Source organism: Triticum aestivum, chromosome 4D, assembly GCF_018294505.1.
Source record: "Triticum aestivum cultivar Chinese Spring chromosome 4D, IWGSC CS RefSeq v2.1, whole genome shotgun sequence".
NCBI lineage: Eukaryota > Viridiplantae > Streptophyta > Magnoliopsida > Poales > Poaceae > Triticum > Triticum aestivum.
Genome location: NC_057805.1, coordinates 477,261,723 through 477,283,973, shown reverse-complemented (window position 1 = coordinate 477,283,973; position 22,251 = coordinate 477,261,723). Strand labels below are relative to the sequence as shown.

Here is a 22,251-nt window from a genome sequence, read left to right as displayed (position 1 = left end):
TCTTGGCCACTCATTCAGCATACCAAGATGGCGATACAAGGGGATATCTTACAGCATTGCCCGTTGCTAAGGTCTATAGCGTGCTTGTAGTTGCTACTTCCTGTGAGTGATTTACACATCGCATGCGACTTGTAGCATACCCTGTCTTCAATTTCCGCAGCTTTGATGCAACTCCAACGAGCTTTGATGGAATGTCATACTAGCACCAAGCAGTTTTTCCAGAAAAGGTGGTAATGGAGCATAATTACCTCCCTAGATTACCCAAAATGAGCACTTAGTAAGACAGTACTAGTAGCTTACATACTATTAATACTGCCACTTCAAATTTAGCACAGATTATGTTGCATCTCCGAAGAAAAGAAAAACCGTTATGATTCGCCTGCCGTATCGATCACAAGTTGTGTGTTGCCTAATCTCTCTCTCAAAAAAAGTTGTGTGTTGCCTAAGAAAGGGATTCTTTGATGGCCTCCAATTGCCTGACGATGTCTCCAGTTAGCATTCTGCTCGACAGTGTTTCATCAGGGCACCACATTCCCAGCCTGAGTAGCTATGTCAAACAGTGCATCTTTTTCTTCCTTGAAAATTCATCCGCGGTCTGGAGCTCATCTTCGAGTCGCTTGTCGATAACATCCATCATGCTATGATCCAGAGCTTGCTCAACGTATTCACGAAGCCTCAGCCCTTGTCTGGATATACTGTCCGTGGGCCTCTTCCCAGTTACAGTTTCTAGAACAAGAATCCCGTAACTGTAAATGTCTCCGTTTGTTGACACCATGTTTCCAGCCCCATATTCTGTTGGCATTGAACGTGGAAAATAATCAGACGTCTTAATTACAAAGTGCATACATACTACAGTAATTTACAGGTAATTAAGTATTGATGGTATGGACCAATGTTTTAAATAGCGGCGGGCCTTCAAATCAGCTATAGCGGAACTATAGAGCGGGCTATTTGTAAAGACGACCATTTAGCGGCACCCTGCTGAAAAGGCTAGCGGAGCGGGCTATAGTGAGCACTGCAGCTGGGGTGATGCAAACTTTAAAAACACGAATTTCAAAATATTCATGCTGATCAGATCAGCCTACCATGAGCAAGTCATGCTTGGTGAATATTGGAGGCGCAAACCGTCAACTTGAGAGCATCATCTGGCAGATGTAGCGCATGCATTGCCATACAGAATGTTCACAGGAAAATAGTTCAACTCTGACAATAGTTACACAAAAGGAGTCTCACCATTGATCCCCGGAAATAGTAACAGTTTAGCTAGCTACGAATGGAGTAGAAGATCCGAGCTACCTACCGACTGATAAAGCTTAAAAATGCATCAAGCTTAACAGTGAACTTTTTTTTTTGAGGAATAAAGTGAACTTGCAGCACTGAAGAATTCTGGGGAAAAAAAACTAGCTCCCACATTTCCCCAGGGAATTCATTCAGATAAGGAATTCTTACATGCTTACACTAAAAACCTATATACACACTCCAGGAATTAGACGGTTCCTTCTTAGCAATGGCGTATCTTCGTTATAATACATGCTTACAGAACACAGCGAATTCTGCCACGGCAGTATGCTGTACAGTCGCACTAAAAACCTATGGACATGGCTACAGAATTATCTCTCTATGCTCTATTGTTGAAGGAGGCACAAAATGTACAGGCAGGCAGCATGAACATTGAACTCTGTACATGTACAACAGATTTACTTCCGAGAGAGATCGGCTTCAATTGCTTCTATTGCTCTCCTTGCGCGCCATTTGGCTTTGCTGCAGCCTCTTCTTGAAGCTCAGACGATGTTTTAGCATGAGGCTCTCCATGTTGAGAACTCTGTGATGGATCTGTTCGATCAAACCGTGAACTCAATGACTTGAGCATGTTAGACCTCTTTATCAGGAGGCCCAATGCAGAAGATGCTGCTGCTCGAACAACGGCCTCTGGTGATTGGCTCATTCTGCCAACCAACATAGCGAACACCTTGACACAATAAGTGTTAAAGACTGTTAGCAGCTCCCCGTGATGTGTTTATAATAACTAAAGTACCAAAATAGAGTGTAGATACCTGTGAGAAGTAAGGAGCAAGGAAGCGTTGATCATCCAAAAAGGATAGCATGCAACTAACCAAGCAAACTGCATTTGCTTGAATGACCGGCCAAGGTGCATCAAATGCCTAAATCAAGGAAAAAGATGTGTCAGGATGCTATATTGATCACATTCAATAGCTTGGTCGTCATGCTGGTTGCATGACAAGTGTGGAAGGAAAGAAACAAAAGACTCCCCCGCCCCCTCTACATGAAGCTCTCCTGCGTGCTCTAGAAAAAAAGGGTACCTGGATAGCAGATTCTAGGTAGCTGTCAACTCTGACGGGAGATAGTCGACAAAGTTGTCTTGTTAAGTCCCTAATGAAGTCCTCGTAATCAGATCTGAGGGCACACAATATTAAAAATGTCACTTCTAAATAAAATGGAAAACTAAACAGAAATAGCTAGGAAGGTTCAACACAAACCGCCGATCAGATGTGAAATATTGCTTGTTGAGGAGTGAAGACAAGCCATCTACTTCCATCAAAGGCGCTAGGAGCTGGAATGTGTTCTGTTTCAAAAAAAAAATCACAAATATCAAGATATGCAAGTTAAAGGAAATGCTTAGTAAGGGAAAACAAAGCAACGACTGCATACCCGACAGGCAAGGCGAACGCTAAGGTCATTATCATGAAGATGGAGGATCAAACGCGGAAGAGTGGCATGTATCTGCAGCAGGAAGCAAAGAAATTGGTAGCTTGAGAAGCACAAGGGAAAAGATCCTTACAATTGCCTTAACAACCCATAAGCTGACAATGTCACTTCCTATGACCACTACAACAGCATCCTATCAGAAGGCCTTCATGATAACAGCTCCCTGCTAGATGTTAAAGCAACCAGAGTGGGAGCTGGGTGTTACCTGCTCAAGAAAAGCATGATGCTGTGAACCAGCACCATAGGCACTTAGAGCACCATAAGCTGCAAAGGCATTGGACCTCATTTTTGTATTCATGGAGATCTGTAGCAGATAAGTTACACAATAGGTCACGGCCCTAGGTTGTTTACGGTCATCATATAAAAAATACAGAAACAGGCCGCCTGAGTGAAAAGGAGATGGATCTAAAACAATCTCGTAAGATAACAGGAAAGTACCAAAAGAGACATAAGCAGGTTCCCAAGTGGCACGTAAGATGTCAAGTTTCTTTTGATCATAGAAGCATTCACATTTTGTGCAGACATTATACTTGTTCTAGATTCCATGTGCACAATAGACTCAGCATGATGTTTTTATCATGAACCAATCAATAAAACATCTGTTAACTTATAACTGATATTGCGATGAACTTAACACGTTCATAGTAAGTAGTAACCATCATAAATTTACACAAATGGCCACATCATGTCACTAAAAATGGTAATACATGAAGGTAAGCTTGTTCCAAATGGTTACCTGGAGATTCCTTAGCCTTACTAAGAGACTTATTAAAATGGGATCCACTGCATCTTGTTCTGACACATTAAGAACCTGAAAGCAGTGTGGGATGTTTGTATGTTCTGTAAATTAAATATAAGTGGCATTTAAGGAGATCTGTATCGTGTAACAAGTTATAGAACTCACGGTTAACAGGCACTGGACAGCAGTGAGTTGAACAGATTCGGTGGCATCTTCAAGTAATGCTAATATTACTCCTAGGACTTGCTGGATGTAATTAAGTATGTGGCTCTCGGGTATCTGACAGAGGTGGACACACAATCTATGTTAGTCAATTGCCAAACAATGTGACAACATGTATCCTTAGAAGTTGCTCTGTTTAGATTGATGACCTGTACAAGTCCTCGCAAGCAGAGACTCCTGACAGTCGGTGAGTCGTCGGTTACATGTTGACACAATTCCTCAACCATTTGTTCAAGCAATGCAGGTTCTTTTTCACTGCAGAACAAAAAAGAACTGGATTAGGTTATTGGCAAGTTGAATTGTGCAAGGAATAAATAGTGAAATATACGTGTGTGAGTTGTATCTGTAAACCACAGTAAAAATCATGAACATATTTGCCAACAATACTACAACAAATTTACAGCATACATAATGCATGAAATATTATTTAAACACTTTTTAGTGACAGGCATGATTTCCTTGAGAATATCTATTGACTATGGTGGATGTCTTGTTGTAAAATTGTATGCATAGTCAGGCCCTTTCATGTTTTCAAGGAAACACCAGACTTTCCAGTTAGTGCTTTCTCAAACTTCTGCAATTTGCACTTCTTGAACTACTGCTGTTTTATTATTTTAAAACAGACCAATATACCAGTTGGTGCTGGCCTTAGTAGTGAGGGCCTCTAAGTGGTAAGTGGTAACCGCTGCTAACCAGTCAGAAACTAATCCCATGGGAGACTGAACTCTGATTCTGTCTAAGCAACCATAAACTAATCATTTTGATTCTCCCTTCATTTTCTGGAGGTACAGTGAACATCTTAGGACTTATATGAAGAGGAATGGTATTAATTACCTGTGGCGAATAAATTCTGATAGTGCAGCAGCAGCAGCCTCCCTTTCAGCCCTCTGATTCCTGTCAAGAGATTTGCTCAAGATAACGCAGGTTGGCAGAACCTGTGGTATATTACCCAGTTATTTTGGTATAGTGATTTCACCACGCAATGTATGCATCCAAACCATAGAACAGTGACTAATTTTCTGATTGCATTTAAGAAAAATCAGTTGCAATTATGACAATAAACACCCAGCTTTCAATGAAAGCTTATAAGAGTTTCAGAAGAGCTGTAGCGCCCCCTGTTGTTTGGCTTTGGCCCTTGGCCTTTCTTTTGGCTTGTTAACCTTTTCTATCTTTTTAATAATATTGAAACACAAGCTCTGTGTTTTCTCACAAGAACTTCAGGAGAGCTGAGACAAGCAAATTTCACATTCAAAGAAGTATCGTCTTTATTTTAGCTCTAACATATCATTCCTGTTATCATGAAAAAATGAAAAGCTCCTAACAGTTTAGGCTCTTGGAGGCTGCAATTTAATATTGAAACTGAGAATTGTATGTGATCTTAAATATTGCAATAAGGTATTACGAATTTAGTGGGACTCACTGGCTGACCCTAGAGTAAGGCTACATGGTGAAACCTAACAAGCTTCATGCACTAGCCAACACAACCAAAAGTCCAAACTGATGGAAAGGGCTCGGCAATCCACATATACACTTCAATACCCCCTCTCACGCGTGGCGTGGGAAGTCAACACATGAATAGATACCATGTTAAGCTTCATGCAATAGCCAACGCAACCAAAAGTCCGAACTGATGGAAAGGGCTAGTCAATCCACATATACACTTCAACACCCCCTCTCGCGTGTGACGCGGAAAGTCAACACGTGAATAGACGCGAGGTATGGCTCAAGAGGCCCATACGTGGACACAGAGAGGGGCAGCAGCATTTTTTCAATAAATTGAGAAAGCTGGGACTTGAACTCAAGACCTTAAGGCCTGATACCATGTTAAGCTTCATACACTAGCCAACACAACAAAAAGTCCAAACTGATGGAAAGGGCTAGGCAATCCATATATACAATTCAACAAAACCCATACACGCACTACAGGTGTAAAAGAGAACGTACTGTGAACATGTCTTGTTTTCTTGTGAAACTGGTTCAAGTGCTAAAGATCAATCACTTTAACATGTGGTTCAAGGACAACTTCCCAAGGCTACAAAGAAATTAAACATGGTGGCTATTCCTAAATGGTTTTTGTAAGGAATAATACATATGTACACGCTTGCTAGAGTTTCTGGCAGCTATAACTTCAAAGGTCAAGTTGTTGATGACTTCCAACGCATAAACATAGATGAAAGAAAATGTATTTTATTTGTAGTTTTGAATATGAGGATTCAGCTACTGTCAACATATGTTCTTGTCACCAAAAATTCACTAATATATTAACTCAGAAAGACTCAAACACACAAAACACTCTAGAAGTTACTTCTTTATCAAACTGAAAACTGTAGAGGAGGCCCCGACAATAACTTTATTAAAGAAAGACATACATACAATAGAGGAGCCATGCGAAAGAGAGGGGGGGCGGGTAGGGAAGCTGGTCTAGCCACAGGGACTAAGAGAAGCTGCAAGTTCATTAGAAGTTACCTCATTGGGCCTCTTTACTGAGGAACTGCATGCAACCTCTTGCACAAGATCAATCCACTTCTCCTTCTCAGTTCGTTCGCCATCTCGAGCTAATATCTATGAAATGACAAAGATTTTACAGTCAATAATTGCTAGACAGTTGACAGGCAATAGCCATTAAGAAAAGCACCTTTCCCATCTCGACATCGCCAACACAATCACAGAATGACTGGAATGCAATTAACAACGATCTGCAAAACATGAGGTAACAACTCTCTGGTAATCATTTCACATTAGCCTTCATATATAAAATTAATATTTCAGAAAGTCAGTCTAATTTTCACCGTAGAAGCTCATTGCGGCCTAATTCAGCAAGACCGTGAAGACCTCCCAGCTTCAGTATAAGTGCAGAAAGGACAGAAGGGTAGCTTTGCTCAACTGCTTGTTTCCCGACCTTCCCACCACCTCTGTGAAGTTTTGATATTTTCAAGTACATGAGATCAGCAGATGAAAGGTATCCAGTTGTCCACCATTAGTCAACATCAACAGTCAGTCATCAAATGGAGAACCATACCTCAGGAACGCATTGAGAGCGAACATAGTTGCTTGTAGAATACAGTCATCAGCTGATGACTCTGAGTTAATTTCCCCTTTTTCTGAATCATTTGTTGCAACAGGTTCTTTGTGAAGTATAGATAAAATGTACTCCAAAAAAAGAGTAGCCAGCACCTTATGCTGGGAGAAAACCTGATACCAGGGAAAACCATCAAACACATAATAAGAAGTGTATCTGTAGAATTCACCTACCCAATCGGTGCATAATTGCAGTTGCTATTTAATCTGGAATTATTATCATACAAACTAGTCCAAGTAAACTATATTACTGTCGGGCCCTCCCCTACAGTTTCGGTTCGAAAGTCCAAGTAAAATATTTATGCATGTCATTACTATATGAACAAGGCAAATATAAAGAATGGAAATGCAGAAGAAACGAATGAATAGTAGAAGTCATTAACATATTAATATACATGTAAATAAGATCACATGATTATGCTGGGCAGGGTTATGGTCTATAATGAATGCACACCCCATTTGTATGATACGAAGGAGTAACACATACATGTGCCTATTAATATACTGTATAGTTGAATGCAATTAAAATACAAGTCGTTGAAAACTTGCATAATACAGATGCCCAGGCTCAGCCCAAATACTAGTATCAAATATATGTGCCTACCAATATACTGTATAACTGAATGCAGCGAGGATACAAGTCGTTAAAAACTCATAATACATATGCCCAGGCTTGGCCCAAATACTTACATAAAAAACATCTTGTATAGCCCAACCGCCACGAATTCTTGTTATGTCCTTCGTACAAATATCTCGCCCAGCCACAAATAGAACTTCATCAAAGACCACAATGTGGTTGGTATTTTCTGCTAAGCATGATATCTATCTAAGTCAAAGGTAATAACTGCTTGTGGGAATAATCCTTGAAATGAATATTAATATTGAAAATGATAGACACAAGAAAATGATAATGGATACTGCATTGAGAACTTCTTGGCGTGAATGCTTGTCGGTAAGAGCAATAGCTGATGAGAGCAGAGATTGTGTTGTCCTGTAACATTACAAGTGATATCTTAGCAATATTCGAATCAAAAGGTAACATAAAAAGAGGTAATGCACTGTGCTTCTTTTTGAGAAAAATCAGGCCAGTAACACTCTCCAAAGGTGTATAATTAACAAAACAAGAGTTGGACGAATTTGATATGGGAGCATCGGCCCTGTACGCGAAGCGTGGGGTGTAGCCCAGGCGCGAATGAGAGGAGATCAAACGGTCGAAACCACGCAGAACTGATGATCCAACGGCCAAAAACGCTCATGGCCTGAGATGACGGTCATTACCGGGCAGTTGTGATGTCCTAAATTAGATTGTAGTAGATGGTCATTGCTGGATGACAGTTGCGCTCTGCTTGCTCGGTAATGACCGTATGCATGTTACTTTTTCAAAACTAACCAAAATATCCTTACGTGATGTTCTTTTTAGTTGGGATTTTTCCAATATGGTGACTAGTGAGGCATCTCCAGAGACAACGTCCACAGCCCCACTGAGGCCAACAAGACGTCATCGCGTCCTGAAGTTGCCATGCGATTCACACCCTGTATATCTTCAACAGAGATGGTGGACATTTTGGTATTTTCCACTAGCATATTGTTGTTTTCAAGCATACACGATTCACACCCTAATTACGACATTTTAGGGTGCTTCTGAGCTAATTCCCACTTCTATAAACTAACCTCAGTACATCAGCTTCACGTAGATCCTTGCCTCTTCTGATAATAAATACTATAATAGCTTGAATGGAACCATCTGCTGATTGCTTCACTTTATCACATGCCGCTAACGTGCAAGAGTGTAGCAAGACAACCAGCTATAAAGTACAGAGAAAATCTGTCAATAACCATAATGACATTCTTCAATTACAATCAAATTTCAGCTAATACTGTTTACCTCGTCCTTAGATAGTAGAATACACACAGAGGAGACAACTCTATGAAATACTTCGATCTGATCAACAGATGCCTTCAAAGGAAAGAGAAAGATGGATTTTAACATTTGCTCAGGAGAGGATTTAATGAATGGTAAACTAATACAGCCACTCACCCTTCTGATGATGGAGACTATGTCCTCTAGGGAGGACAAAGCACCGTATGAAGATTCTAGATCGATGTCATTAGCAGATGTCTTCTGTTTTGGAAGTGACAGTGATATATTGAAGAAAAGTGCAATGATCTGCAGCAGTAAAAGCACATGATAAAGATAAATTTATGAGCTCAATTTCTGTGTATAAGAGAAATTTTAACTGTTAAGGTTTATGGCGTAGATCTTTGTGTTATCTTCTGCAAAACATGGCTGTTTTCAACAGAACCATGTAACTATGTTATGCTGCACAATCCAGATTATTAGGGAACTAGTCTCTCAATTTTCTTGTGTGGCACACTGCAACCAGAAGGCCTAGAAAATGGCACATTGCACAGATGAAATGAGCTGTGGCAGGTAAAGGAACGCAAACCGGCTACTTTCCACACAAACCTGAATCGCAACTTTCCTAACTTCATCATCTGTATCAGCACAGCGAGGTAGATATGCCATTATTCTCTCGCCCAAGCTTAATGAATCTCGATTCGGCAACACAAATGCAGCTGGTACAAAATAAAAAAGAAGCCTTGACCTACTGGGAGATCACAATCATACAATTGCAGTAACAATCCAAGCAAAAAATTCCAACATACATGGCAAACTTGACGAGCCCCTAGGCCCTCCCTGATCAATGTGCTTTAGGCTCAAAGTTGGATAGGAGCCCGATGCACCAAATCCACCAGAACAAAGATTGCGAAACTTTACTAACACCTCATGTACAGCAACACATCCCCTTCTTCTCTGGTGTTCTGCAGATGCTGAAACATATGGATCGAGTTGTCTAAGAATATGCAACAGCTGCTCTGCTCTGCTTCGGCCATCTTCACCGCTGATAAACAAAATGGTCATAACACAATAAGAAAAAGCGCAAACAAGTGGTAGAAGGAACAGAACAGAACAGAAGAAATTGAAGCATGACAGTCAAAACTTATCTGAAAAATGAGATTTGCTTATTAAAAAGTGAGCTTAAAGCATTACCTAGTTAGCAGAATGGCACCTAACAGAATAATGAGGTTTGTTATCAGGCTCTCAACAATGTTTGAGGGCTCAGTTGGCAAAGCAAAAAAACCTAAGGTTGCCTGAAAATGGACATAAAACAACTCAAAATCATATGTGTTATGCAAGTAACTGAACTAAAATCATATTGCCATAGTTCTGTGACGTTCGCCACTGCAAAGCAGACCTTCATGACACGATTTCTTGTTTCCATAGGTAACCTTGGCTCTATTGAAACCAGAGTAGTACAAGCACTCAAAGCAACAGTCTGCATACATAAGAAGATTTGCATGAATAAATCCATCAAACTCAAGCGGCTAGTATACATATGATAGTGAATAAGTCGGTATAACTTGAGTTCATACTTGTGTTTGCAGAAGCTCAATGCTGAAATCAACGAGATCATCACTTTGATCCCTTCCCATTAGAGTTAGCACATACTCCAGCAATTGATCTCTTCGTTGCAGTGGGAACGAAATTCCTATTTCAGCAGCACTAATAACAGCCCGGCCTAAAAATTAACAGTAATCATGTAAGATAAATAGATCCCAAAAAGTGTATAATGTAAGCTGAAACTCAGAAATTTTAACTGTTGGGTTAAATACACAGAACTAATTAGTCATGTTAGATGCATTCAAAATATCTAGGTCAACTAAGCAAACTAAGCCTTCCTTAACTAACAGAAGACATCAAATTCTCAAACAATCATTTTTAAGAATCTCCTAGAAACTACAATTAACACTTTCTTTATTCTCTCAATTGAAGAAGTAATTGGAAAATAAAACAGCAAGTACAAACATGAGTAATAAACCCCAATATAGACTGGTACGATTCAATGCAACATTTTGTTCATTCAGGTCATAGTTCTATAGTTGGAATTCAGTTCATCGTTGGAGCCATGCATGTAGTAGACAAATTAACATTGTACAGATGCCAGACTAATAGAAATATTCCATTTCCATTATGAACTACTTGTTAAAGAGGAGATAGAGAGATAAGAAATCGTTACAAGCCAACAACAATTCTCGAGTAGCGAATGTAAAATATGAGACATGGGTCCATGATGCGGGGAGGACGGATCCGTTTGGCACTGTAGCTTTACGGAGTATCTGAACTTGTTGTGTTCATGATGATGTCGAAACCACCTTAACTGAATCAGTGTACCAAAAGCCATTTCCATAAGGAAACAGCTGTACTGCCAATACATTCTGTCTGGGTGAGGTTTTAAGCTCATTCTCAAGTCATAATTGCGTTTGCTTTGTTCAGCAATACCGTGCGATAGTGTTTTAAGTACAAGAATTAAGTGAAATCTGGCATTTATATGAATTATGCTAGCTCGATGAGATCTCGGCCGATTTCACCAAGGTCAGTTGGTAACTAAGATTTTTCAGAATCTGTGACACGGCAGCTTACCACAAGTCTTCCTAAAATAGATATGAACTACAAACATGATATGCATAAACGAATGTAAAACACAAAATCAGGTGTTGAGGCTAACAAGTCAACTGCTGCAAGAAAATAGCAAATATCAATTGTGCTAAAGCAGAGGAACGGAGTACATTTCAGAACTAAATTCTAGGCATGACTCCAGAAACAAGAAAAGACATACAGCCTTCTTATAAAGAAAAATACCTAAAAGGTCAATTGCAGTAATGACAGCTTGCTTTGCAGTAGGATGTTGAACATGAAGGAATCTTCCAAGCATATCAGTCCCCTGAGTACAGGGTAAGTAGAGTAAAGGCAGGAGATCAAAATACATACCAGATTTGCTGGCCACAGACTAAGAAATAAAGAAAATATCTATTGTGATGTGATTAATGTGTCCTCAAACATAATCTGATGCAGGATCAGGGAAGTGCATCTGGTGCACCTATGTCCACATGAGCCCGTTTGGGCCAAGTACTTGGACAATTACAACCCCCCCCCCCCCCCCCCCCCCCCCCCCACACACACACACACACACAAAACCATGGTATCTGAGCACTGTCAGAGTAAGTGTGGATGTACGGAATTGCGTAATATTATGAAAATGCGTTGCACTTAGCCAAAAAGGTACATTTAGATTACTCAAAAATGAGTTCAAGACCACAAATGCTCCCTCCGTCCTATAATATAAGATGTTATTACAAACAATGCACTCATATATTGGTTGTAATAACATCTTATATTATAGAGCGGAGGGAGTATCATTTATCAGACTGGTCATCTTTATATAGCAGAAATAATGACAACTCGGTTCATAAATTGGATACATACCACAAGTGCGTTGATTCTGGCTTCAATTACTGTTGATGGGGCATATCTTGCAGCATAACCATACATCAAAGCCAGAGCTGCGTATGTATCATCAACATCCTCCACTTTTTCTCTAAACGAGAAAAATGAGAGGAACCTGCAGAATTCAACACCACATATTTATTAATAGAATGGGCCAACTACATACATGGGCTGGAAACATGAACTAAGACACAAAAACAACAGTGCCATTCATTATCTCGATTTCTCTTTCATCAAATAAATTATGATAAAATGAGGAAATCGAAGAAACTATTGTTCAAGTAAACCAAAATGAAGTACCTACCAAAAATATCGGTAAATCGTTATCGGTGGTTAATTTAGAAGGGGAAACAAATCGGTTGCTCCGGGCACAAAACTGGCCATATAGGTGTATATGTGAACTAAAGCATAATCTAATTACTTCCAACTTAGCTTATGAGTTGCTATCTCGGCATGATTCACAGTAAGATTAGCAATATAAAATAGGGTGCTCCTACCAAAAAGGACATAAATACCTCTGGAGAGCACTTTGCCCTGCATTTTCTAGTATGTTCTTCAGCTTCTCCAAAACTGTGTCCAAATGAGAAGCTGCAACCTGCAAGTGTATTCAGTACAAAAGCTCCAAAAGGAAGTCCTAAATGAAAAGATTTCATTAATTCCGACTTACCAAACCAATGCCTTGGGCAAGTCCAAGGCGATTAACAGGAATAGACATACTTGAATGTCTACACATCAAATCAATCTTTTCACGGACATAAATCCTATCATCAACCTTCTGAAGAAGCATTCCTAAACATCTGCAGATAAAATATTAGAAAATCACTTCCAGTACATTAAGTGCATGGGCATGTTGACAATATATTTTGTGCATCCGAGCCAAAAACATCAAGTCCATCTTAATAGGAATGTACCTAGTAAAAGCATTAGTAACCAAATCCCGAGAAATGCCAATAACTACAGATCAATGGAAGGTACAGCAGAGTAACATAAACTTACCTGTGCAACAAAGCTGAATGCCCATCAGATGTAGCATAGAGATCATATTGTCTAGCAAATGCATCGCCCAAGGATATGACCCACACATTATCATTCACAACATCCAAGGATTCAGCTAAAAACTGGAAGACATAGCAAAATAAGCTTTTGAGAGAAGCAAGATAATTTGAAGCCTCGCAAAAGAAAGGTCTACAAGGTACAAACAAGCAATCAATCTGTTACCAGCATCTGTTTTTCACACAACTAGTTAGCACAAATTTGCCGACAGTGACAATAATCACCATAATTCCACTTGCTTTATGACATGATTATAATCTTCAAACGACAAGAACAATATACTTACATTGATTATCATGTTATCCCATATTTCCTGGTAGGTGCTATCTTGCTTAAGATCTTCAGGATCACTGATGTAAGCTTTCATCTTAGGGACCTAATACTTGCCAAAATATACATTTTTTAAGCCACTTTAACAACATGACAAGCTGAAATTTGACTATTAGTCCTATTGCTGTTAAGTAAATCGTCACAAAAGTTACATAGCTCAGTGAATTGTACAAAGAAAACATTCAAGGGGCAAGCATCACACTAATCCAAGACACAGCCAGGATGGGCAATGGCCGTTCTTAAAATGTCGATTAACATACAAATTAAGAAAAATTTCGATACTGCAGAAAGATGAGTGGATAATATGACTTACTCCTACTCCTACAAAATTACTTCTCCATTAAGAACCAAACACATGCAAACATGATTAACTAACAAAAAACTGGAATGGGAATGCACTCTTCAACTGCTAAGAACACTAGATGAAGGGGCTATACCTCATCTTCCCAAAATAAAGAAAGGTTTCTTGGGAAAAGTTGACCCAAGTAGCACAGCACCTACAAAAACCAAAAGTAATGTGGACAATGATGACGCAGTGAACAATCTTTGAGGTTTTTCTATATTAAATACATCAAAAGAATTATAACCAGAGGCCCCAGAGAGCGCACTTCCTAATGAGTGACAACTTGAATTACATTATATGAGGGCAAACAAAGTTAAAGACTTACAAGGCAACAGTACAGTACTAGAGTTGTGATGAAAATAAGGTATCCACTGCTGCGGACTATATAATCCAGATACTGAATGGAAGCAAACAGTATCAGGCAGCCTATTGGTCAGGGATGATAAAAGTTATCCCAGTTGACAAGAAAGAGAACTAGTGTGTCAAGAACTAATTTTCCATGTATAACTAATCCATTGCAACATAAAGCATATGATAATTCACCATCAAAGGATAGAAGAACCTCAATGCGACACAGGATCTCTAAGAGGAGAAGTATTCACATGTCTGGGAAAGCTAGACCATACATGGAATAAATGGATGGACATCAATCAGATACAATAACCAACAATGAAGATTTAATTAGTTTGAAGACAAACCGTCAGGATCTGGGTAGCGAGTTGCCCCCTAGCAAGTGGATTATGCAGAAGCACCAGCAAACGAGCAAACAGATCCTGCATAACCGATACAGCTATGAGAAATAAGTAGCTATGGATGATAAACTAAAATGTCATCTGGACATCTGGTATCAAGTAAACGTAAACAAACTACCTCAGGACTGGGCATTTCGTTTGAGGCATTAAACTCAGTATATAGTGGATTTGTCTGCGACAATTTATGCCTACACAATTCAGTTATGCATTTGCAGACCTGCAGATATATCTCCATTGTAATCAGTACACAATATACTAATATTACGAAACTGATTAAAGGACCAAACTTCGGTTAAAACATGTAACAAATATAACCAACTAAGGTCCATTGCTTTGACAAATATCAAGGGTGTAGAGAATAACGTAAGAGCGCTCACCGTAGCTACTGCACCTGTATACTTCTTTGGGATAATCAGCTGCAAGAGAAATGGCCATAGAACAAGCTGGAAATAATAAAATGTAAAATGCATTACTCACAACACCATAAAGATATTTGTTATCCTAGCTCCACAAGCTGATTTCCTAATTAGATGGGCACAATGTAAAGATTAAAGAACATCAAGTTTCCACTGTACCTCCATTTCAGGAATGGTAATTGCTAGTAAAAGTAGACCCTTTTCACATACAGCTCTTAGTTCAGATAGACCAGCAAGACTTATTTTCATCTGATAAGTGAAAATATAAGATAAATCATCCTCAAGAAATTGACATCCAGTTAGTAAACTGTGCATAGTCTGAAATTAGTTAAACCTCAAATCTTTTGTCCTGGAAGTACTCATTTTTCAGAGTGTTGATATCATTTAGATCATCGTCGGTTATAGCACTATGCCCCACCAAAAACTCAACCGCGAGCTCAGCAGAATGCCCACTCAAGTAGCAATGTGAAGCCATAACGACAATTAGCTGTACATGATTGAACTGGTATTAAGACAATGAATAACTGGATGTATACCAAAAAAACAGATATCAGTATTATCTATACAGGCAAAAAAAATTAACAAAGTCTGAAAAAAGTTAATATGGAATACCTCAGCTAGTGCCATTCGAATACCCAAGCTCTGCTCCTCTAGAAGTGATTTGACTATTTCAACCAACAATGTTTGCTTAGTATGCCATGATTCCAACAACCTGTATGATAGGTTACAGAACTTGTCACAAATAATTCCAAAGCAGAGAAGGGGGTGGGGGGTGGGGGGAGAAATAGAACCTGGGCAATAGATGTTTTATTGTTCCAAGTGCCCCAACAATTGATGCTTCATCTTTTGACCTACATTTCTATAAGGCAATAGAAGGCAACAACAGTGGACTATATAAGCCAATTATGTGAATATTCACAATGAAACTTTGAGTTTTTTGGAATGTGTAGGAAGTAGGAAAAGTGTAACTTCGTACTTACACTCAGGAGGAACATGCACAGATCCTCAGGATATGCTAATCCAGTTACCAAGAAACAGTGCTGGAGTTCATTGTATGTCTACAAGCATGTAAATATAAGCACATGTGTAGTAACTATTCTTAACCATTCATCTAGTATAAACTACTCCCTCCATCCCACAAAATAAGACGTTTTTGCTAGCTATGTTAGCTTGCAAAAACGTCTTATATTATGGGACAGAGGGAGTATAAAGCAATGGACACTGAAAAACAACTTTGCTTCAGAGGTAATAAACAGCACGAGGAACTTCCAGGAAAACACTAGGTATCATAAATTCCAATATTCAGACACCTTTGTGAATTGTTTGATGGAAGATACACGATGCAGATAGCACCAATCGCAGTTTGTGCTCAAATGAGGATAATATGGTGCCCATATAAACGGGTGCATGTTTGTTTTAGTGTGGCATAGTGGCTTAATAAGGAATAAGAACAACATTTTTGTTAAAACTCAAGTTTGCAGTATCAGACCTCGTCTAGATCCACTGACCCAGACTCTAGTCTTATTAACACTAGGGACAACACTACTGAATAAATATATGTACATATGTCAAAAGAAAAACTGCACAAATGTCCTACAATAATGACGAAATAATAGAAACTATAAACAGGGACTAACAAGTTCTAATCTAACAAGAATTCAAAATATATCTCTATGTGAGTTACTTTTCACATCATTTACACCCCTGAAGATATTTTCCCATGATAATGTTGCTCTGTATTCACAATTTCAAAGATGGAAACATTTTCTTAGGTTCTTTCCTTAAGAGACATATCAGCCAAGATATAAGCTTAAGCTGAAAATTCTGATTCCACAACTGCCTATCAGGCCCCAATCTTAGGTTCGACCACAAAACCATGTTATATGCTGCTAGCATAACATGTCTTTAGATCACTCTCCAGAGTCCAGTCGACTCCATCAGTGGTTCCGTCATCACTTCTATTTACCGAGCGCAATGTGGCGGTATGGATCTGGAATAATCCACTAGAGTGTGCAGAATTAACAGATGTCTCAATGCAACCAAAATGATCACAAATAAAAGATTTTGAGATAGGAGGCACCTTCAATCCCTTTGAAATATATGAGCGTTCATCTTTGCTGATGTTGACAGATACTAAAGGAAGAAGAGTAATTAAGACAACAGCTAGCTCCTGCAACACAAGAAGTAACAGATTGCGAGTTATCATGCTTTGACATCACATATATATAAGGTGTTAAAACAGCAATAATGCATGCATTTTTTATGTATATATGATGTCAATTCATCACATAATGTCCTAGAGAAGTTGCCAAATTATCATGCTGGGTTTCCTCATCGATCATGGTTCATGCAGAAAAAAACATGAGATGCTGCAATGAAATGTCGGGCAAATTTTGCAGGACACGTATTAGTTATCAACTAACCATAATTCTAATAAGAAACTTACAAAATGTCGATGTATTAATTAATTGAATAAAATATAATGTTTTAAGAATATTCTTAATTTACCTCAAACTCAAGTAAAGGGGGGCCACTTTCTGACAGTAATGATGCATTAAGAAGGTTATGAAGACTGTGAGCCGCGGTAAAAGCCACTTCTTGATCTTTCTTACATCTACATAGGCAGAAGTTCAAAACAAATAAATATCTGAGAGAATTGTGTGAAGTCTTCAGTAAATATATGAGAATAATAAAAACATACAGGTCCAACATTGTTGGTATAATCCTTGGCAGAGCTGATTTTAACTGTGACCTAGTGACCAGGCCAACCATTTCTCCCAAAGCCTCCACAGAAGACAAACGGACCTGATGGAAATATTGACAACACATGGGTGCCACTTAGCAATTAATTTGATTGAAAGCATTAAGTGTGCTAATAAAATGTGTATTACTTTGTTATTACAGATTTCATTTCTGTAAGCCACTAAGATCCCCCAACACTGTAGCAAATTTGCAATGTTCTAGAGAGAGGAAAAGGTCCATTGTGCAAGGGACTCCAAAAAAACTTGATGACAATGATATAGGAGAAAATTAACTCGCAATGCTAACCATTTGATTGACAGGAATGCACGGCAACCATCTGATCTGCGCCTATGGGCACAATTTGTTGACTGTCCCCCTAGAAGTAATTGATGATAAGACCCCCCCCCCCCTCTCCCGGCGCTCACGTGGATCTGATCGGCAGGTCACCCCATGCACGCTGCACTACTTCTGGCGGCACCTAGGTATTAGAGGCCGGGGTGAAGTAAAGTCAGGCGTGACCCTTCTATGGGCTTGTAAATAACTCTTTTTCCATCAGTGCAACGGGACTTGCTTTTTCGCGCTTCCCAAAAAGATAATCTCTCCGCAAGGGAAGTTCTCGCTTGATACATAAGCACGTGTTACCAGAACAGTCATAGCATGACTTGACACGCTATTCTGTGTGACCATTCGATCTCGGTGCATTGTGGTGCTTACAAAATGCACCATTATTAGCCCAATAGCCTTGATAATGGTGGATCAGAATATATTGAGCCATTACAGAAAATGTTAGTATGTATCAGTTTTATTGGCAGGTAGGCATTTCCAATAACATGTACCAAAGTTATTTTTGTACTTAGGTAACTTTTCTACTGATGAACACGCTCCTATCAGTCGATACACTATTACTATTGAAACGGGTGTAAATATCAACAAACAATCAACTGTGTACCTTCAGATCACGGGAGCCCGTCCACACTTTTAGAAGTAATTCAAATACTGAATTCATGAAGGACCTGACAATGGAATATTGCACAGATGGCAAACCAGCTTCCATTACATCTAATAAAAATAAACAGAAAATGATCTTTGTCAAAACTTACATAACATCGTCATCAAAAGGAAGCCCTGAAGAGGCGTCTCCTATATACACCCATGCAGCCTGGCACCAACACTTTAATGCTGCAAAGGAAACATGGTATCAATTAATTCAGAAGCAAGAACGTATATATTTTCAGAAATTTCCGGAAATATATGAGTACAAATGAGAGCATAGACTGATAACTGAAGGAAATTGCAAAAGGAAGTACCATTTGCAAAAACAGGTCGTTGGCCATCTCGTACACTTCCTAGGATAGGTAAAACACGCAAAAGTACATCCTTCAATCGTGGAGTGAACTGCAGGGCTTCAAATAAGCAAGAACAAGTTGCAAATTCAGCAGTCCAACCAATTCAGGTGGAAATTAAAATAAAAAGAATGTGTTTAACCTTCAGCAGATGCAAAGTCTGCAAGTATCTGTAACATGGCTGGCAAAGCAGAAGTTGGTCCAGAGAAGTAAAGAAATATCTCCTCCATCATCTACAACGTGTTAGGTTGGTACTTATGAGAATACTAGCAGAAAGGCACAAAACGAACAGTCGACTGATGATGGTCATATCCTTAAAAATACAAGTTCTCCTTGGGCAGTCATCCAAGGGAGAAGTGGGTATCCAGCAATGTAGACTTTGGGAAGAGTAAATGACTTCTGACATATAAGTTTACCAAAGCTAATGTTAACCCACAGCATCAATAGAACACTATTCCTGAATTAACATGAAACTCAGCTACCTGGGTATCTTCGGAAAATAAAGATTAGTGAAGAATTGCCAAATACAAAAGTTTGGTATTGAAACTTGCAACAGACTTGAGTGTACACCCAAAATACTTGGTGCTAGAATGCAAACTCCGAAACAATAATTAAGTCATGCTTGCAGTTACAGAATCCTTCAATCAATAACTCTCCAAGAGAAATGAATTTTTCTTAGGGGAAATTTACTCAGTAGCAACCAGAGGATGTAAAAATGCGAGAGATGGCACTGAAAAAGTGTTGCATCATGACAGTATCCACTATTGTTTTCTCAGATACACTTTTGGGGTTTGGCCCTTTTAGCTACGCAGTGACCATGACCCCATTTTTTCATACCTAACAAATTCGACCTTATTGAAGTAGCCTTACTCCTAGACATCTATAACAAGTTTATCCACGAACAGAAAGTATAATGGTTGTGCAAAAGGTATACCAAATCTGGGTCATGTGACCCAATGGCAACAAGAAGAGTAGCTGCCGCTCTTTGCCAATCAACATTGAAATCCTGTTCACCAAAGAACAACACTAGATCAACCAACAGATAAACAAAGGCAGACAAAACAGAAAAACTAGAAAACAAATCAAAAGCTGTAAAAAGAAACATGATGCATCCTTGCCATTGCAGAGCACTAGAATAGCACCTATTGTAAACAGATAGCATTATGAATGTTCAAAGCCATGGCGAAAAGAGAAGAATAAACTTGAAAAACGGGCCATGATTCTTGGCTGCAGAAAATCAAGGCCGTTTCTGCAAATAAATAAATGCCTAGAGTTGAGATGTTTGGTGGATGCCAAAAATTACTTGAGTTAAGAAAGCTAGCTACACCTATTACATCAATCTGAAATTAAGAACCAATAGGTGTTACAGAAGAATGGTACACGCACAATAGGTGTAGGAGTGATAATAAAGTACCGAGCACTGAAACTTGAAAAATACATAAATATTAAGTTTCAAAGAATTCAGACTGTAACATACAGTTGAAGTATGCAACAACTCATTGAACGGTAGTGAACAAATCACTCCAGCTTCTGAGGAGGCAGCGGGAATCCTTTTAACTTGATGGTGCGATAAGTAAAGTATGTGATCATCAAAACGTTCCATGGCATCTTATACTCAAGCAGGGTCAGTTCATGAAAATAATTGTAAACCAGTGTGACAGTCACAGCAGCAAAGCATGCCTAGTGTGCAAACCTTCTGACACCCCTATATATGGTAAGAACATTCATGTCAACTGTTCAGCGAACCCCACAAAATTTTCTCTAGTTATGTAACGGGTGTCAGAAATGAAGGCGTGTGAAGCCGCAAAACAGTACTACCTCATTCCCAGCTCACCATTTTGTATTCAGCTGGAAGAAGAAGAAAAAAAGACAAGGACACAGACTAAAAGCGTCCAGTAATACCTTTGAGCTAACAATCTCTGCGGTGGCAATCTTGGCGATTTTCCGGAGGAACTCGCGCTCAGCATCCAAGCGATCGAGAGCCCTGACGGCGGAGGCCATGACGAGGAAAACCCCGGCCATGTTGCCAAAGCGCTGCAGCAGTCGACATCAGCCAGAACCAATTCACACCCAAAGCCGAAGCGAAACGGAAACGCGCGCCCAAAATGAAGAGGATGTTTAGGCGCAGAGGCGCGGGGGAGGGGAGGAGCTTACCCGGTGGCCGCCCCGGGAGACGGTGGCGCAGCAGTCGAGGACGAGCAGCGGGTTCCTGCACCCGGCGACAAGCAACAAGCGACGGGTTAATTAATCAATCATACGCCAGCCAGGGCCAGGCGGCAGAAATCGCTGGGTTACTCACAGCGGCGCGATCTCGCGGAGCGCGGCGAGGGCGGAGTCGCGGGCGCGCGGGGAGTCGTCGGCGAGGGAGGCGACGAGGACCTGCACGGCCTCTGCGAAATGGAGGGGCGGGGAGCGGGTCAGAGAGAGGGTGAGGGTGTCGAGGAATCGGAGACGGGGCGGGGGAGGAGGGCGTGCTCACCGAGCGCGGCCGCGGACGCCGCGGCGGAGGAGGAGGACGCCATGAGGAGATCCGCGGCGCGGCGCGGCGAGGAGGGCCGAGAGGAGGCGAGGCGGGGTGGAGGGACAGCTCAGAGAGGTTCGAGTCCGGGGTGGCGTGACACGATGGGGGTGGTGAGGTCACTCCGTCTCCATCCGGGTGCCGCCGAAGGGGGCCGAGGGAAACTGACAATGAGATGCGGAGAGATTGAACCACAGTTTGATCTCGACCCATCGGCAGCGGAACGTGCCGCTCTATCATGCTGCGCCCGTCCGTCGTTATACGGCCGTCCTCTTCCCCTCTGCCGCTCATGATTCGGTATCTTCAACAGTTTGCAGAGCATCTAAAAAAAAGGTTTGCAGAGAGTGCCCGAGGTTTCCAGGTTCTGCTTCTCTGAATCTTCACCCTACGGTATTCCAGGTTCTGCTTCTCTGAATCTTCACCCTACGGTATCTATCTCTCAGCTAAAATCTTTCAGCGCTTATCTCTGAAATTCAGGTTACAAAAATGTTTGGAAATTCGGACGTAAGTCGCTGACGAGTGTGCCAAGCTTAGTCGGGGGCGCGCGCATAGTTTATCTCCAGGACAACCCCTGCGGTGCTGGCTCTTTCCTTGCTTCGAGCATCAGCACATAGTTTAGCTTATCTATCTTATGTATCTAT

General features: G+C 40.3%; 1 protein-coding gene across 1 annotated transcript; it reads right to left on the bottom strand.

The window, feature by feature from the left end:
• Positions 1–1,377: 1,377 nt before the first annotated feature.
• LOC123098775 (protein SHOOT GRAVITROPISM 6) lies at positions 1,378–21,800 on the bottom strand. Its single transcript, XM_044520853.1, has 51 exons — positions 21,572–21,800; positions 21,392–21,482; positions 21,247–21,301; positions 20,995–21,126; positions 20,027–20,098; positions 19,235–19,325; positions 19,057–19,152; positions 18,850–18,928; positions 18,699–18,762; positions 17,709–17,812; positions 17,516–17,621; positions 17,088–17,177; positions 15,988–16,065; positions 15,799–15,866; positions 15,620–15,719; positions 15,342–15,494; positions 15,167–15,256; positions 14,969–15,034; positions 14,710–14,808; positions 14,538–14,612; positions 13,934–13,993; positions 13,453–13,542; positions 13,110–13,231; positions 12,781–12,910; positions 12,629–12,708; positions 12,093–12,228; positions 11,469–11,550; positions 10,202–10,347; positions 10,024–10,104; positions 9,819–9,919; positions 9,434–9,669; positions 9,234–9,343; positions 8,805–8,933; positions 8,652–8,723; positions 8,438–8,571; positions 7,685–7,757; positions 7,457–7,588; positions 6,708–6,880; positions 6,478–6,600; positions 6,324–6,384; positions 6,155–6,250; positions 4,523–4,623; positions 3,838–3,943; positions 3,632–3,745; positions 3,464–3,538; positions 2,933–3,031; positions 2,671–2,742; positions 2,499–2,584; positions 2,322–2,415; positions 2,055–2,162; positions 1,378–1,969 (listed from the first exon to the last, which is right to left on the bottom strand). Exons 1-51 carry the CDS (start codon positions 21,612–21,614, stop codon positions 1,730–1,732), a joined length of 5,214 nt encoding a protein of 1,737 aa, XP_044376788.1. The 5' UTR covers positions 21,615–21,800; the 3' UTR covers positions 1,378–1,729.
• Between the last annotated feature and the right edge of the window lie 451 nt (positions 21,801–22,251).